The 16,405-nt window shown below is 41.6% G+C and overlaps 1 protein-coding gene across 9 annotated transcripts in view; it reads right to left on the reverse strand.

Moving 5' to 3' along the window:
• Positions 1–16,405, reverse strand: part of BDP1 (B double prime 1, subunit of RNA polymerase III transcription initiation factor IIIB) — a 114,297-nt gene extending 97,892 nt beyond the window's left edge. For all 9 annotated transcript variants that reach the window (XR_010117049.1, XR_008652566.2, XM_055253459.2 and 6 more), the window contains exons 1-7: positions 15,930–16,405; positions 13,142–13,418; positions 9,709–9,818; positions 7,212–7,271; positions 5,149–5,274; positions 3,574–3,707; positions 178–272 (exon numbers count right to left, since the gene is read on the reverse strand). Coding sequence is in view for 7 of the 9 variants with exons in the window: in XM_055253459.2 (XP_055109434.2) it covers positions 178–272; positions 3,574–3,707; positions 5,149–5,274; positions 7,212–7,271; positions 9,709–9,818; positions 13,142–13,418; positions 15,930–16,141 (1,014 nt within the window). In the remaining 2 variants the exon portion in view is untranslated. The remainder of the gene's footprint in view (positions 1–177; positions 273–3,573; positions 3,708–5,148; positions 5,275–7,211; positions 7,272–9,708; positions 9,819–13,141; positions 13,419–15,929) is intronic.

Consider the following 16,405-nt stretch of genomic DNA (forward strand, 5'->3'; position numbering starts at 1 on the left):
AAGACCGTGCCACTGCACTCCAGCCTGGGCAACAAAGTGAAACTCTGTCTCAGTGGAAAAAATAAAAATAAAAATAAAAAAGATGAACTGAGATTTAAACCAAAGGTAAGCTAATAATACTAACATTTGTAATGTTTGGTCTCTTTCCAATCAACAAATGTGATAGGTTTACTTTACCTTAATTTCTATCCTTGCTCTGTGAGGAAAAAGTTGTCCAATCATAGAAAAGTCAGTTCCTACCATGCTGATGGCTAAAAAAAACATATCTGTTTCTGTGAAAATAAAAGATTTAGAATGATTGAAAATTAATCCTATCAATATTTCAGAGAAAAGAAATCTTACAAAATTTGACAGTACTTAATTTTACTAGAAAGATACCCATGGAATACTTAAAAACATCTTATTATAAATAAAAACTTTTCAGTATAAGAAATCGTAGGCCGGGCGCGGTGGCTCACGCTTGTAATCCCAGCACTTTGGGAGGCCGAGGCGGGCGGATCACGAGGTCAGGAGATCGAGACCATGGTGAAACCCCGTCTCTACTAAAAATACAAAAAATTAGCCGGGCGTGGTGGCGGGCGCCTGTAGTCCCAGCTACTCGGAGAGGCTGAGGCAGGAGAATGGCGTGAACCCGGGAGGCGGAGCTTGCAGTGAGCCGAGATTGAGCCACTGCACTCCAGCCTGGGTGAAAAAGCGAGACTCCGTCTCAAAAAAAAAAAAAAAAAAAAAAAAAGAAATCGTAGGCTGGGCATGGTGGCTCACACCTGTAATCCCAGAACTTTGGGAGGCCAAGGTGGGTAGATCACTTGAGGATAAAAGTTAGAGACTAGGGCCAGTCGAGGTTGTTCACGCCTGTAATCCCAGCACTTTGGGAGGCTGAGGCGGGTGGGTCACCTGAAGTCAGGAGTTTGAGACCAGCCTGACTAACATGGAGAAACCCCATCTCTACCAAAAATACAAAATCAGCCGGGCATGGTGGCACATGCCTGTAATCCCAGCTATGTGGGAGGCTGAGGCAGGAGAATCGCTTGAACCCGGGAAGCAGAGGTTGTGGTGAGCCAAAATCGCGCCATTGCACTCCAACCTGGGCAACAAAAGTGAAACTCCATCTCAAAAAAAAAAAAAAAAAAAAAAGAGTTTGAGACCAGCCCAGCCAACATGGTGAAACCCTGTTTCTGCTAAAAATTTAAAAAAAAAATGAGCTGGGCGTGGTGGCGCGCACCTGTAATCCCAGCTACTGGGGAGGCTGAGGCAGAAGAACAGCTTGAACTCGGGAGGCGGAGGTTACAGTGAGCTGAGGTGGCGCCACTGCACTCCAGCCTGGGCGAAAGAGCGAGACTCCACCTCAAAAAAAAAAGAAAGAAAGAAAGAAAGAAAGAAAGAAAGAAAGAAAGAAAGAAAGAAAGAAAGAAAGAAAGAAAGAAAGAAAGAAAAAGAGAAATCATACAAAAGCAGCTGGAATTTTTTTTTTAAGACATTCATTCTGCCTAGCTGATCTTATTCAAAGTGCTCTGAAGAAAACTATGAGTCATAGTCAGGATAGGGTTACACTACATAAGCAACTAAGATGTGCTAAGTAGTATATAAAGAAAGTAGCTAGAAAAACACACAAGAGGCCAGGCACGGTGGCTCACACTTGTAAATACCAGCACTTTGGGAGGCCGAGGCGGGCAGATCACTTGAGGTCAGGAGTTCCAGACCATCCTGGCCAACATGGTGAAACCCCGTCTCTACTGAAAACACAAAAATTATCTGGGCATGGTGACATATGCCTGTAATCCCAGCTACTTGGGAGGCTGAGGAAGGAGAATCACTTGAACCTAGGAAGTGGAGGTTGCAGTGAGCCAAGATCGCGCCACTGCACTCCAGCCTGGGTGACAAGAGTGAGACTCGGTCTCAAAAAAAGAAACCATTAACAGAAGTTACACCTCAGGAGAACAGGAACAGGGAAGTGAAAGAAGAGAAGTATAGAATCTTTTTACTCTATATTCTGCTGTTTGAATTTTTCCTCAAAACTACTGTTTTTAAAATAAAAACAATAAGCACCAACATGCAACAGACTTTTAACAGCATAATATTTATCTATAGAAACTTTATTATACAATATTATCTGAGGTAGAACATTATTTGCATTAGAAATATTGTATTGTTGGCCAGGCACAGTGGCTCACGCCTGTAATCCCAGCACTTTGGGAGGCTGAGGCAGGTGGATCACTTGAGGTCAGGAGTTCAAGACCAGCCTGGCCAACATGGTGAAACCCCATCTCTACCAAAAACACAAAAATTAGCTAGGCATGGTGGCAGGCGCCTGTAATCCCAGCTGCTTGGGAGGCTGAGGCAGAATCGCTTGAACCCAGGAGGCAGAGGTTGCAGTGAGCCGAGATCACGTCACCGCACTCCAGCCCGGGTGACAAGAGTGAAACTCCATCTCAAAAAAAAAAGAAAGGAAATATTGTATTGTTAATTTTTATTTAAATGGTATTTGCTGTACAGAGATTTGACAGACAGGAACATTCCAGCCAAAATAACTATAAAGGTAATTCTTAAAAAATATTTATTTCAGCAGAACAGTGACTAAAAGAAACTTAAAAAAAAAAAAAAAGAACAGAAAAATATTTCTGGGCTGGGCACAACGGCTCACGCCTATAATCTCAACACTTTGGGAGGCGAAGGATCACTGGAGCCCAGGCATTAGAGACCAGCCTGGGCAACATATTGAGACCTTATTTCTTCAAAAAATCCAAAAAACAAGCCAGGCGCAGTGGCTCATGCCTGCAATCCCAGCACTTTGGGAGGCCAAGGTGAGCAGATCACCTGAAGTCAGGAGTTTGAGACCAGCCTGGCCAACATGGTAAAACCCCGTCTCTACTAAAAATACAAAAATTAGCTGGGGGTGGTGGCAGGTGCCTGTAATCCCAGCTATTGGGAAGCTGAGGCAGGAGAATCGCTTGAACCCAGGAGGCAGAGGTTGCAGTGAGCCAAGATCACGCCATTGTACTCCAGCCTGGGCAACAAAAGGGAAACTCCATCTCAAAAATAAAAAAAAAATTCCAAAAAATTAGCTGGGTGTGGTGGCACACGCCTGTAGTGCCAGCTACTCTGGGAGGCTGAGGCAGGAAGATCACATGAGCCCAGGAGTTCAAGGCTGCAGTAAGCTATGATTGTTTCACTGCACTCCAGCCTCGGCAATCAATCAAGACCCTATTTCTACTTTCTAATTTTTTTCCTTAATTTTTTTGTAGAGATGAGGTCTTGCTTTGTTGCCCAAGTTGGCCTCAAACTCCTGGCCTCAAGTGATCCTCCTGCCTCAACCTCCCAAAGTGGAGGGATTACAGGTGTAAGCCACTGCACCTGGCTGAGACCCAGTTGCTATAAAAAAATTTTTTGAAGATTTGTAAGACAAAGTCAGAGATACCATTCCATGGAGGGCATAAGATAGTGGTGTCAATAAAATTAGCTGGAATAAAATGGTAGTTTGCATTTTATTTACTTAGGGGAGAAGTGATTTAATTCAGAAACAGTCACTTCATTTTAAATAAAGAACTTACACATTTTTAAATGAAAATTAGTTACCTTTATTTGACCATGGTTTAGAGTAATAGTTTTTCCTAAAGCTGGAGTATGTAGTTGTAGAACCGCGCTCAAATATGGGGTCATTTTCTTCAACAACACAAGGGCCTTTTGTTCTTAAAACTTCTACAGTTAAACTGAAATAAACACATTTTTAAATAGATCTATACTAAAAACAAGGAAACAAATAGTGAGATGTAAATAGTTATATTTTGAAGTTTAGCATGGCAATCATATCAAAAGCATAATAATACTTATGTGAAATATGGGTATTTTCCAAGCATCTGCTAAGTTTTACCTAAAACGTGATTCCAAGAGGGTAGAAAGAAATGTCAACTCATTTTCAAAATTCCAACAGCAATATAATATTTACAAAATATCTTTGGACTACGTATTATAAGAAGGTATTTGTGGCCGGGCGCGGTGGCTCACTCCTGTAATCCCAGCACTTTGGGAGGCCGAGGCGGGCGGATCACGAGGTCAGGAGATCGAGACCATCCTGGCTAACAGGGTAAAACCCTGTCTCTACTAAAAATACAAAAAAAAAATTAGCCGGGCGAGGTGGCAGGCGCCTGTAGTCCCAGCTACGTGGGAGGCTGAGGCAGGAGAATGGCGTGAACCCCAGGGGGCGGAGCCTGCAGTGAGCTGAGATCGCACCACTGCACTCCAGCCTGGGTGAAAGAACGAGACTCCTTCTCAAAAAAAAAAAAAAAAAAAAAAGAAGATATTTGTATTATTGACTTCCACATGTCTTTGATATTCAATATGTATTACTGTGCTGGACTCAATGGACATTTTGAAAAACATAAGCACTTTATATTTTACATTCCTGCAGACAAAGCAGTTAAATATGCTCTAACTATTTAATGACCAGTAAAATCATCATCACAAACTAATGGAAAACAGCACACAAAAACAACTATTATTAGCAGTATTACATTTATGTTTAATTATAGAATGTGACTGCTATAAAATTATTTTTCACTAGCTAAACTTTCAAAGACCTTCCATTGCTCTATTTATTTACTTACTAATTAATCATCTTTTAAAAAAATACCCTTAACTAAATTCCACAATGCCTAATGTGAGAAATCTAATGTTATAACTGAGAAATTAAACCAGAAGATGAATTATACCTCACCATAACAAAAATCATAAAATATGTTAAACCTACATTTCACTGTATATCCAGTAGTTATCACCACACATCAGGATATGCTCTTAATAATATGAGAACTTGAATATTGACTTCAAGACTGTGTCAATCTTAGAAATTTATCCTCAGTGGAAGACAGCTATGATTAGTTCAACAGCCTGACTCAATGACCAGTAAAGATGATAAAACTACGGTGTTAGGTTAATAGATGATAGGGCATCTTCTCATACAAAATAGTTATAAAAATTACTAAAATTTATAAATTAACCTAACTCACTTTTCTATTTACAATATTCATTATGCAAATAAAGATGTCAAGGTCTAAGTGACAAAGGCTGATTTAGAAAAAGGACCTCTTACACTAGACAAAGCATGTTTGTTCTCATGTAACCACAATCTCACTTTCTCTCTTTTCTAAATACCTTTCTTCATCCAAAATAATGGAACCATCTTCTGCCACTTTTACTCGAGGAACCAGTAAGGGCCCATCATCTGTCTCTTCTTCCATTTCATTATCTTCAGCATTAGGAGTACTCTTACCCTCTTGCCTACCAGATATAAAGATAAGTTAATTCACAAAGGCATGAAAAGTGTGCCTGAATAGTATAAAACTTAAAATAAATGATTACAAACTCAACCTTCTAGCTATTTCCAACTTTCCCTATAATCCAAATGAAAACAGTACGTGTTATTAAGGATACAATTAGAGGATTTTCTCAAGTTTTATCTCGAGGCATTTAGTAAGGAGTCTTATTTTTTTTGAGATGGAGTTTCACCCTGTCACCGAGGCTGGAGTGCAGTGGCATGATCTCGACTCACTGCAACCTCCACCTCCTGGGTTCACACCATTCTACTGCCTCAGCCTCCCAAGTAGCTGGGATTACAGGCACGCACCTCCGCACCCAGCTAATTTTTGTATTTTTAGTAGAGACGGGGTTTCACGATGTTGGCCAGGCTGGTCTCGAACTCCTGACCTCGTGATCCACCCGCCTCAGCCTCCCAAAGTGCTGGGATTACAGGCATGAGCCACCGCGCCTGGCCCAGTCTTTACTCTCTTTTAAAATAAAGAGACACAGGCAGGACATGGTGGTTCAGGCCTGTAATCCTAGCACTTTCGGAGGCCAAGGCAGGAAAATCATTCGAGGCCAGGAGTTGAAATCAGCCTGGGCAACATAGCAAGACCCTACCACTAAAAAAAAAAATTTAAGATGCGTGCTTATAGTCCAAGCTACTCAGGAGACTATGAGGCGGGAGTATCTCTTGAGGCCAAGAGTTTAATCACACCACTGCACCCCAGCCTAGGTGACAGTGCAAGACCCTATCTGTAAGAAAATAATAATAATAATGCTTATAGTTATATAGCATTAGTTTCTAGATTATTTGATTAACTTTTCAGTACAATCCTTCAGGGTTAGTACCTTAAGGAAAATGGCCGAATGCAGCAGTTCATGCCTATAATCCTAGTACTTTTGGAGGCTGAGGCGGGAGGATTACTTGAGCTTAGAAGTTCAAGACCACCAGCCTGGGCAACACAGTGAAACCTTATCTCTATGAAAAAAAAACTCTTCAAAAACTAAAAAACTTTGGCTGGGCACGGTAGCTCCCACCTGTAATCCCAACACTTTGGGAGGCCAAGGCAGGCCAATCACGAGGTCAAGAGATGGAGACCATCCTGACCAACATGGTAAAACCCGTCTCTACTAAAAATACAAAAATTAGCTGGGCATGGTGGCGTGCACCTGTAGTCCCAGCTGCTCAGGAGACTGAGGCAGCAGAATCACTTGAACCCAGGAAGCAGAGGCTGCAGTGAGCCGAGATCGCACCACTGCACTCCAGCCTGGTGACAGAGCAAGACTCCATCTCAAAAAAAAAAAAAAAAAACTAAAAATTTTAGCCAACCATGGTGGCACACACCTGTACTCCCAGCTACTCAGGAGGCTAAGGCAGGAGGATCACTTGAGCCCAGGAGGTCAAGGCTGCAGTGAGCTGTGTTCACACCACTGCACTCCAGCCTAGGTGACACAGCAACACCCTGTCTCAAAAACTAAATTAAAATTTTAAAATTACAAAAACAATAGTCCAACCAAATGTAATTTTTTTTTTTAAAGACAAAGTCTTGCTCTGTCACCTAGGCTGGAATGCAGTGGCGTGATCATAGCTCACTACAGCCTTGAACGTGTGGGCTCGAGCAATCCTCCCACCTCAGCCTCCTGAATAACTAGGACTACATGTACACACCACCATGCACAGCTTATTTTTACATTTTTTGTAGAGACAAAATGTCACTATGATGCCCAGCCTGGTCTCAACTCCTGGCTTCCGGCAATCCTCCCATCTTGGCTTCGCAAAGTGCTGAGATTACAGGAGTGAGCCACTGTGCCCGACCCCAATCAAATGTAATTCGACTATAACAGGAAGCACCATTTGATCTTTTATTAAAAAACGTAGCAATAGAATATATTCAAAAATAAAATAAAATACTTACTCTCTTGTCTGGACTGGAGTCGATGGCTTTTCAGTTTTCTTTTCTTGTTCCAGTGAAGAACTATTGAACATAAATGACAATATCTTTAATAAATTATTAATTTATATCTTCCCAATTCTATCTGTAGGCAAGAAGAAAATTATTCTAACTTCTAATTTTTAATGATATATCATAGCATTTTGTTAATGACAGTGCAATCCAACCATCAATTTTTCAGTCAAAAGCTTGTCATCACGTACAAATAATTTGTTAGGTCCTAAGTAGAAAATACTTTTTTTTTTAAATACAACAACAGGGTCTTGCTGTGTCAGGCTGAAGTGCAGTGGTGTGATCTCAGCTCCATGTAACCTCTACTTCTTGAGCTCAAGCAATCCTCCCACCTCAGCCTCCCAAGTAGCTGGGACTACAGGTGCATGCTACCACACCAGGCTAATTTTTGTCTTTTAATTTTTTGTAGAGACGAGGTCTCACCATATCGCCCAGGCTGGTCTCAAACTCCTGGGATCATGCAATCCTCCCACCTTAGCTTCCCAAAACATTGGGATTACAGGCATGAGCCACCACGCCCAGCAGAGAATGTTCTTATCCTTTAACTTCTCAGTGAAAGGAGGCTCCCAATCCCAAGGCATGAAGCAGCTTAGGTGACTTGTCTCCAACCCCTAGATGTTAAACAACTCAAAACCTAGGTTTCTGGCCCTTTCTTCGACAGGGCCAAAGACCTGGTGAATCTGAAAAAGGGCTATGCTGAGGAACTGTCCCTACTCCTACCTCTACCTGCTAAACCATCAACAATACAACAATGAGATTTATTATAAACCTGCCTCAGAAACCCCAGGCCAACTTTATTAAAGAAGCTTTGTTCTTGGAAGATTTATTAATCACATTACTACTGTCTTTATTAGAAGGCAGGGCATAAAACTTGGCTCACTCCTTTAGGTCAGTTTATAGTATGTTAAAAACAAACTGCAATCCTTTCAAACATTTTCTCTTTTTAAATGAGACAGAGTCTCGCTGTCTCCCAGGCTGGAGTGCAGTGGTGCAATCTTGGCTCACTGCTGCCTTGATCTCCCAGGCTCAAGTGATCCTCCCACCTCAGCCTCCTGTGCGCCACAATGCCCAGCTAATTTTTGTATTTTTTGTAGAGATGGAGTCTCACTACATTGCCCAGGCTGGTCTCAAACTCCTGGGCTCAAGCGATTCTCTCGCCTTAGCCTCCCAAAATGCTGTGATTACAGGGGTGAGCCACCTCGCCCGGCCAAAATTGCAATCTTGATTACAGAAAAGTGGCTTAGTTGGTTTTACTATGCCTTGGTAATTAACATAACAAAGAAAAAAAATTTTTTTTTTTTAAGACAGGATCTCACTCTGTCACCCAGACTGCACCCAGAATGCAGTGGCATGAACGTGGTTCACTGCAGCCTCAAGTGCCAGGGCTCAAGCAGTCCTCCTGCCTCAGCCTCCCAAATAGCTGGAACTACAGGCACATGCCACCATGCCTGGCTAATTTTTGTACTTTTTGTAGAGACAGGGTTTCACCATGTTGCCTGGGCTGGTCTCAAACTCCTAGACTCAAGTGGCCCACCTGCCTTGGTCTCCTAAAGTGCTGGGATTACAGGCATGAGCCACTGCGCCCAGCCAGGAAATTTATTTTTAATCTCAGAAATAAAGGGCATAATCTACCATCCCCGGAAAGCAGTTACTTGAAATACTGCTACGTTTTGTTATGAAATTCTATTTAAAAGGACATGTGTGTTCCAAATTTTGTCAACATGCTTTTGGAAAACAAAAAAAGTACTATAAAAGTGATATTTATATAACTACATACCCAAATAAAGTAAAACAGAAGGCCAGGCACAGTGGCTCACACCTGTAATCTCAGCACTTTGGGAGGCCGAAGCGGATGGATCACCTGAGGTAAGGAGTTTGAAACCAGGCAAGCCAACATGGCGAAACCCAGTCTCTACTAAAAACACAAAAATTAGCCAGGCGCGGTGGCTCACGCTTGTAATCGCCTTGGGAGGCCGAGGCGGGTGGATCATGAGGTCAGGAGATCGAGACCACGGTGAAACCCCAAGACCACGGTGAAACCCCTTCTCTACTAAAAATACAAAAAAATTAGCTGGGTGTGATGGCGTGCGCCTGTAGTCCCAGCTACTCGGAGAGGCTGAGGCAGGAGAATGGCGTGGACCCGGGAGGCGGAGCTTGCAGTGAGCTGAGATTGTGCCACTGCACTCCAGCCTGGGCGACAGAGCGAGACTCTGTCTCAAAAAAAAAAAAAAAAAAAAAAAAATACAAAAATTAGCCAGGTGTGGTGGCGAGCATCTGTAATCCCAGCTACTCGGGAATCTGAGGCAGGAGAATCGCTTGAACCTGGGAGGCAGAGGTTGCAGTGAGCCAAGACTGCACCACTGCACTCCAGCCTGGGTGACAGAGCGAGACTCCACCTCAAAAAAAAAAAAAAAAAAGAGATAATAAAGCAGAAATAAATTTTACTTACGTCATTGGATTGTTATCTGGTAGATAATATATGAAGTCTCTCATAGTCATTTTTGAACGATCTGGTGGCCTCTGACTTTCATTTATAGCATATTTGTTTTTCCATTGTTTCTGTATAAACACACACAGATCCACTTTTGTAAATATTAAAGAATTTCAGATGTACTATATGCAAACATACAGTCCACTGTTGCATTCACTATAAGTGCTTTAATATTATTCTCACCCCAATTATGTAATTTTGTAGATGGAATATTAAAAGTTATAGCACATTACCCTTAACAGTTTTTAGTTTTTATTTATCTACTTTTGAGATGGGGTCTTGCTCTGTCATCCAGGCTAAAGTGCAGTGGCACAATCATAGCTCACTGCGGCCTTGAACTCCTGAGCTCAAGCAGTCCTCCCACCTCAACCTCTCAAGTAGCTGGGACTACAGATGCTTGCCACAACACCTGGTTAATTTGGGGGTTTTTTGTTTTTTTTTTTTTGGTAGAGATGGAGCCTCCCTATGTTGCCAAGGCTGGTCTCAAATTCCTGGGCTCAAGTGATCCTCCTGCCTCAGCCTCCTAAAGCACTGGGATTACAGCAGTGAACCACACACCCAGGCAGTATTTAGATTTTAACAATTAAAGTGACTAGGACTAGATAAAAGCTCAATGTGGCCAGGCACAGTGGCTTATGCCTATAATCCCAGTACTTTGGGAGGCCGAGGAAGGAGGACCGCTTGAGCTCAGGAGTTACCAGCCTGGGCAACGTAATGAGACCCTATCTCTACAAAAAATACAAAAAAATCAGCTGGATGTGGTGGCATATGCCTATAGCCACAGCTACTTGGGAGGCTGAGGTGGGAGGATCACTTGAGCCTGGGAGGTTGAGGCTGCAGTGAACTGTAATTATACTAGCGCACTCCATCCTGGGTGACAGTGAGACCTTGTCTTAAAACTAAATAAATAAATAACAAAAGAATAAAACTAATAAAGCTCAATGTATAAAATGCTTACTGATGCCTAACTAAACATCTTAATAGCTTACTGAGAATTTATGCTTACACAGCTTTTTTTACCCTGTAATGACTTGAAATTCTGTGTATTTTGTAAAATTCTTGAAGCAAATGTTTAATCTTTAATTCCCCAAAACAAATTAAATAAGCAAATAAGCAGTTTCTGTAAAATACAGAACTTTTTTTTAATCCCCCCACCTCCAATTCCCAACCCATAAAACATTTTTAGAGGCTTACTCTTTTTTTTTTTTTCCCCGAGACAGAGCCTTGCTCTGTCGCCCAGGCTGGAATGCAGTAGCACAATTTCGGCTCACTGCAACCTCCGCCTCCCAGGTTCAAGCGATTGTCGTGAGGCTTACATTTTAGAAGACATAAATTGAAAGCTTGTTTTCTCCTGTGTAAAACAGTGATATCTACTTCACATAGCTGATATAATTACATAAGATAACAGATACAAAGCACCAAGCAAAATGCCTTCCCTTAATTTAAAAAAAACTAAAGAGGCATTTTATAATTCATAACAGGAGGTGACACTGGTTGGACACTTACTGTTTTCAAGACACTAGTTTTTTTGTTTGGTTGGTTTTTTTTTGAGACGGAGTCTCGCTCTGTCACTCATGCTGGAGTGCAATGGCGCAATCTTGGCTCACCGCAACCTCTGCCAGGAGGCTGAGACGGGAGAATCGCTTGCCTCCTGAGTAGCTGGGATTACAGGCGTACACCACCAAGACAAGATAATGTTTGTATTTTTAGTAGAGACGGGGTTTCACCATGTTAGCCAGGCTGGTCTCGAACTCCTGACCTCAGGTGATCTGTCCACCTCGGCCTCCCAAAGTGCTAGGATTACAGGCGTGAGCCACTGCACGAGGCCCAAGACACCAGTTTAAGTGTGTTTTACATGTATTGACTCATTTAATCTTCACAACCCTCCAATGAGATAGACAGAGGTTGAGCATCTCTTATCAGAAATACTTGAGACCAGAAATGATTCACATTTTGGATTTTTTCACATTTTTGAATATTTGCAGAATACATACTGGCTGAGCATCCCTAACCTGAAAATCTGAAATCCAATATGCTCCAATGAGCATTTCCCTGGAGCATCACTTTGGCACTCAAAACATTTTAGACTTTGGAGCATTTTCAATTTCAGGGATGCTCAACCTGAACTATTATTGGTCTATTTTACAGATGAGGAAATAGATTAATTAAATTACCCAAGGTCACATAGCTAGTAAAGAAATGAAGCTGAGATTCAATCCTTAAGTATTTAACTCCAGGACCAGCATGCTCTACTGCTGTTACCTGCCCTTTTAGAAAAGAAATCAATCCTCAAGATTAAAAAGAACATGGACTCTAATATATGTACACTACAAATTTTTCCCACTTGTAATTTTCCATATTGTCAATTTAGAAAACATTACCAATTCACTCTGCTCAACTATATTTGTCTTTTTTTTTTTTTTTTGGAGACAGTTTCACTCTATCATCCAGGCTGGAGTGCAGAGGCACAATCACGGCTCACTGCAACTTCCACCTCCCAGGTTCAAGCAATTCTCATGCCTCAGCCTCCCCAGTAGTTAGGATTACAGATGTGCGCCACCAGGCCCAGCTAATTTTTGTATTTTTAGAAGAGACAGAGTTTTGCCATGTTGACCAGGCTGGTCTTGAACTCCTGACCTCAAGTGATCTGCCCGCCTAGTCCTCCCAAAGTGCTGGGATTACAGGCATGAGCCACCACGCCTGGCCTATACTTGTCTTAATTCAAATAAATGTATCACTTGTCACTTGGACATCTTTATATGAAAAATCTGACTGAAGGTTTATTTTTTTTTTTTTTTTTTTTGAGACGGAGTCTTGCTCTGTCTCCCAGGCGGGAGTGCAATGGCGCGATCTCGGCTCACTGCAAGCTCCGCCTCCCGGGTTCATGCCATTCTCCTGCCTCAGCCTCCCGAGTAGCTGGGACTACAGGCGCCTGCCAACACGTCCGGCTAATTTTTTGTATTTTTAGTAGAGATGGGGTTTCACTGTGTTAGCCAGGATGGTCTCGATCTCCTGACCTCGTGATCCGCCCGCCTCAGCCTCCCAAAGTGCTGGGATTACAGGCTTGAGCCACCGCGCCCGGCCTGAAGGTTTATTTTATAAATATGTTTGTGTATGTATATCTATGTGTATGTGTATGAAACTTATTTGTGGTCTTTACCAAAAACAGTGAAAACATAAATAAATAATTTAAAAATTACTATCAGTGAAAAATGGAATTTAAGTCCATGGTGTATCAATCAATCCATTAACAAGAAGGGATGTTCTATTGACTAAGGGATATTATGTGGTTTTGTTCCCCCATCAAAATGCTACAAATGCTTTTCTTCCCAATGATTCCTTACTAACATAAATAGAAGGCAACATCAAAATCCTGATTCTCCTCCCTTACCTTCTCTTTTCTCAATTCTTCTTTTAACATTTCCCTCAGTTTCTGGGCTTTGTATATTCGGTATCTGTCTGAGCATGGCTGTTTCTCTTTTGTTGGAGTGGCAGTTGGCTGTGGAGCCTCTTGATTAACTGTAGATAAGGGATGAGATTCTGAAGGAACACTGACACTAGACTTAACCAGACTAGAAGTACTTGATATTCGCTTTCTTCTCTGTGAAACAGTAGAGGAAGATCTACTGGATCCTTCAACATCATTGTCACTACCAGTCTTCTCAGTACTGTTGAAATTAAAAAAGAAAAAAGAGGGCACATGAATCTTCTGTTACACATGCTAGTTTTAAAACCTAGTGTGGTGAAAATCCAAAACTGCAATCTCGTAATTAAAAAAAATAAAATTAGTAACTTGAGATTTATGATAATTATGACAGGTTACAAAAAAATTTGTTTAGTAAGTCTTTTAAATATACGTAAATTCTAATAGACTCTTAATCTTTTCAAACATAAAGTCCCTAGGCACATTAGAGCACATAATTATAGGCTTAGCTCCCTCAAAACAAATAACCAATTTACAGAACAAAGCTCAATCAACCTAATTTGAATTACTAGGTAACAAAGTAATAATTTATCATTAATTTATATATAAAATTTCAAAAAATTTTAATTTACTCTGACATTTTAAACTGGTCTAAACTACTGGCATTTTACTTTACTTATCAACCCGAGGTCAGTCAAATCAAATATGCAAAACTTCAAACCTCTGAAATATCTGTATTGCAGTATTTGAAGAAAAACATTTAGTTACAGTAGCCAAACCCAATTCCCTTTGAGGCAGAAATCATTTATCTTTTGTCAGATACAACGCTACTTATACAGCCATCAGAATAAACTTCAGTCAAAAAAAGTACTCAGTCATCCCAAATTGCATATTAGGTATGGTATACCTCAGATATAAGTATTTCAGGAATGGTCTATAAATGCAACTTAAGTCAAGAAAAGAGGTGGTATAAGTCAATAATTAAAAACAGTCTACTTTTTTCCTATTTTACAATTACTTAGAAAAAATTAGAAAATGCCTTAACTTATAGAATAACCTTTCCAGGAAGACTTCAATTTAAATTCGTATCTTAGCTGTTATGCCAATGTGATATGTGCATTATCTGCATTTCACCCAATTATGTTGAATGCATAATGACACAATATATATCCTATAGATTTTTACAACTAGCAAAGACCCACAAAAAAATAAAAAGAGGCCGGGCACAGTGGCTCACACCTGTAACCCTAGCACTTTGGGCTGAGGCAGGTGGATCACTTGAGGTCAGGAGTTCGAGTCCAGCCTGGCCAACATGGTGAAACCCTGTCTCTACTGAAAATACAAAAATTAGCTGGGCATGGTGGGGCACACCTGTAGTCCCAGATACTTGGGAGGCTGAGACAGGAGAATTGCATGAACCCGGGAGGTGGAGGTTGCAGTAAGCCGTACCATTGCACTCCAGCCTGGGCGATAGAGCAAGACTCCACCTAAAAAAAAACTAATAATAATTTAAAAAAAAAAAAAAAAAAAAACCTTCCCAGAGACAGTAATGGCAAAAAAAAAAAAAAGTGACTAAAAAACTAATTATATTCCCCAAACGTAAATGTCAACTAAAAAAAAAAAATTAAATATCCTTGACAATAAATGTCTCAAAACTACAATCTTTGGGCAATTTATTAAATTATCAACTACCACGCACTCATACGTAATTAACGAAATCTCTGAGAACTTTATTAATTTAACAGCGACTAGTATTGGTATCTCCTTTCTGTGTAGAAATTTTGAAACAGATTCATGTAATAAACTTGGAAATTACTTACCATCACTGAACTATCAACATAACACCATACACTCAGCACCAGTTCAGGCGAATAGAGGAAGATGTTCCAAAAATAAATAAATTTTTCACCTTCCTATCACAGCATAAACAGAATTTGTACTATCTCACTTCACTTAACAAGGCTGTTTACTGATTTCCTCATATATATATAGAAACAGAGGCCATCTTAGCCTACCATGTCTTAAATTTACTCCATCACCTTTCTAAAAAACTAGTAACTTTTTGTGGGCAACTATTCTGCCATATCCCCTGCAAGATAGTTTATATGCGTTATCTCCAATCTCCACCAAAACGCTCCAAGTAGGCAATATTATTCCCATTTTGCAGATGAGTAAATTCTGCCTGAGAAAAGTCTACCTGTAGACTAAAAGAGTCCTGAATCCAAATATGATACATGACGCTAAAGCCATGCTTCTCTATTCGGGAAACATGGTCACCACAGTTAAAGAGGCACACTTCAATTAAGTGACCAGAACTCTTACTCACTGACATAAATCAGCAAAGCCAAAGCAATACTTATATTCTCCTTTAAAAAATAAATATTTTATAAATTGAAAGACAAAAACACTCCCTGCAAAGCACTCCAGAAGGATGAAAACTATGGTGATCTAAATTCTCAAATGAATAGTGTGGATATTCTTCACTTCAGGACTGCCATACCCCGATTCTCCCCACCACCACTTGAAGACATGGTCTCCTCTCGGAGAATCTACAGACCGTGACAAAACGCACACAAGCCACACCCTGCAGGTCAGACAACCAAAGTGCAGTTTAGAGTGGTTTCATCAAGCCTCAACTGAAAGGCTTACTGCAAACGAGCGCGGACTCCTATGACAAAATTCATTTGCTCGGCTTCCAGGTGACAGGCCTGGAGAGGCGGGGCAAATGAAAATTCTTACCTCTGCAATTTCTTACCTGCTCCTAGGAGTCTTTTCTTGGGGCTCCGCTCCACCGAAATCGACTGCGGGCACATCTGTGGGCTCCGCTGGCTTGGAAGCAGAGTCCGTGGCAGGCTCCGGCGGCCTGGGAGACTCCCGTCCACGCTGGGGATTGGAAGCTGTGGAGCCCCTGGCGCCTACACCAGGCCTGACATTCGGCTTCACGCTAAGGCGTGCCCTGCGGAACATGGCGGAGGCAGGGGGCCCGGGGAGGCAGCCTGACGGCCGCTCACAGCCCCGAGCCCCGGCGGCGGCCCGGAAAGGGGATTAGGAACTACGCCCTCCCCACAAAGCCACACCACCAACTCAGGGGGCAGCTACCGTAGTTTCACTGCCCCGCCGCCGCCTCCTCCTCTCTCCCGCCGACGCCGCTTTTTCATGACCCTGCCACACACTGATGGCTAAATTTCACCCTCCTCCCAGCATCCCCGCCCTCACAGGACGCCGGAACTG

The sequence above is a fragment of the Symphalangus syndactylus genome, chromosome 18, assembly GCF_028878055.3.
Source record: "Symphalangus syndactylus isolate Jambi chromosome 18, NHGRI_mSymSyn1-v2.1_pri, whole genome shotgun sequence".
NCBI lineage: Eukaryota > Metazoa > Chordata > Mammalia > Primates > Hylobatidae > Symphalangus > Symphalangus syndactylus.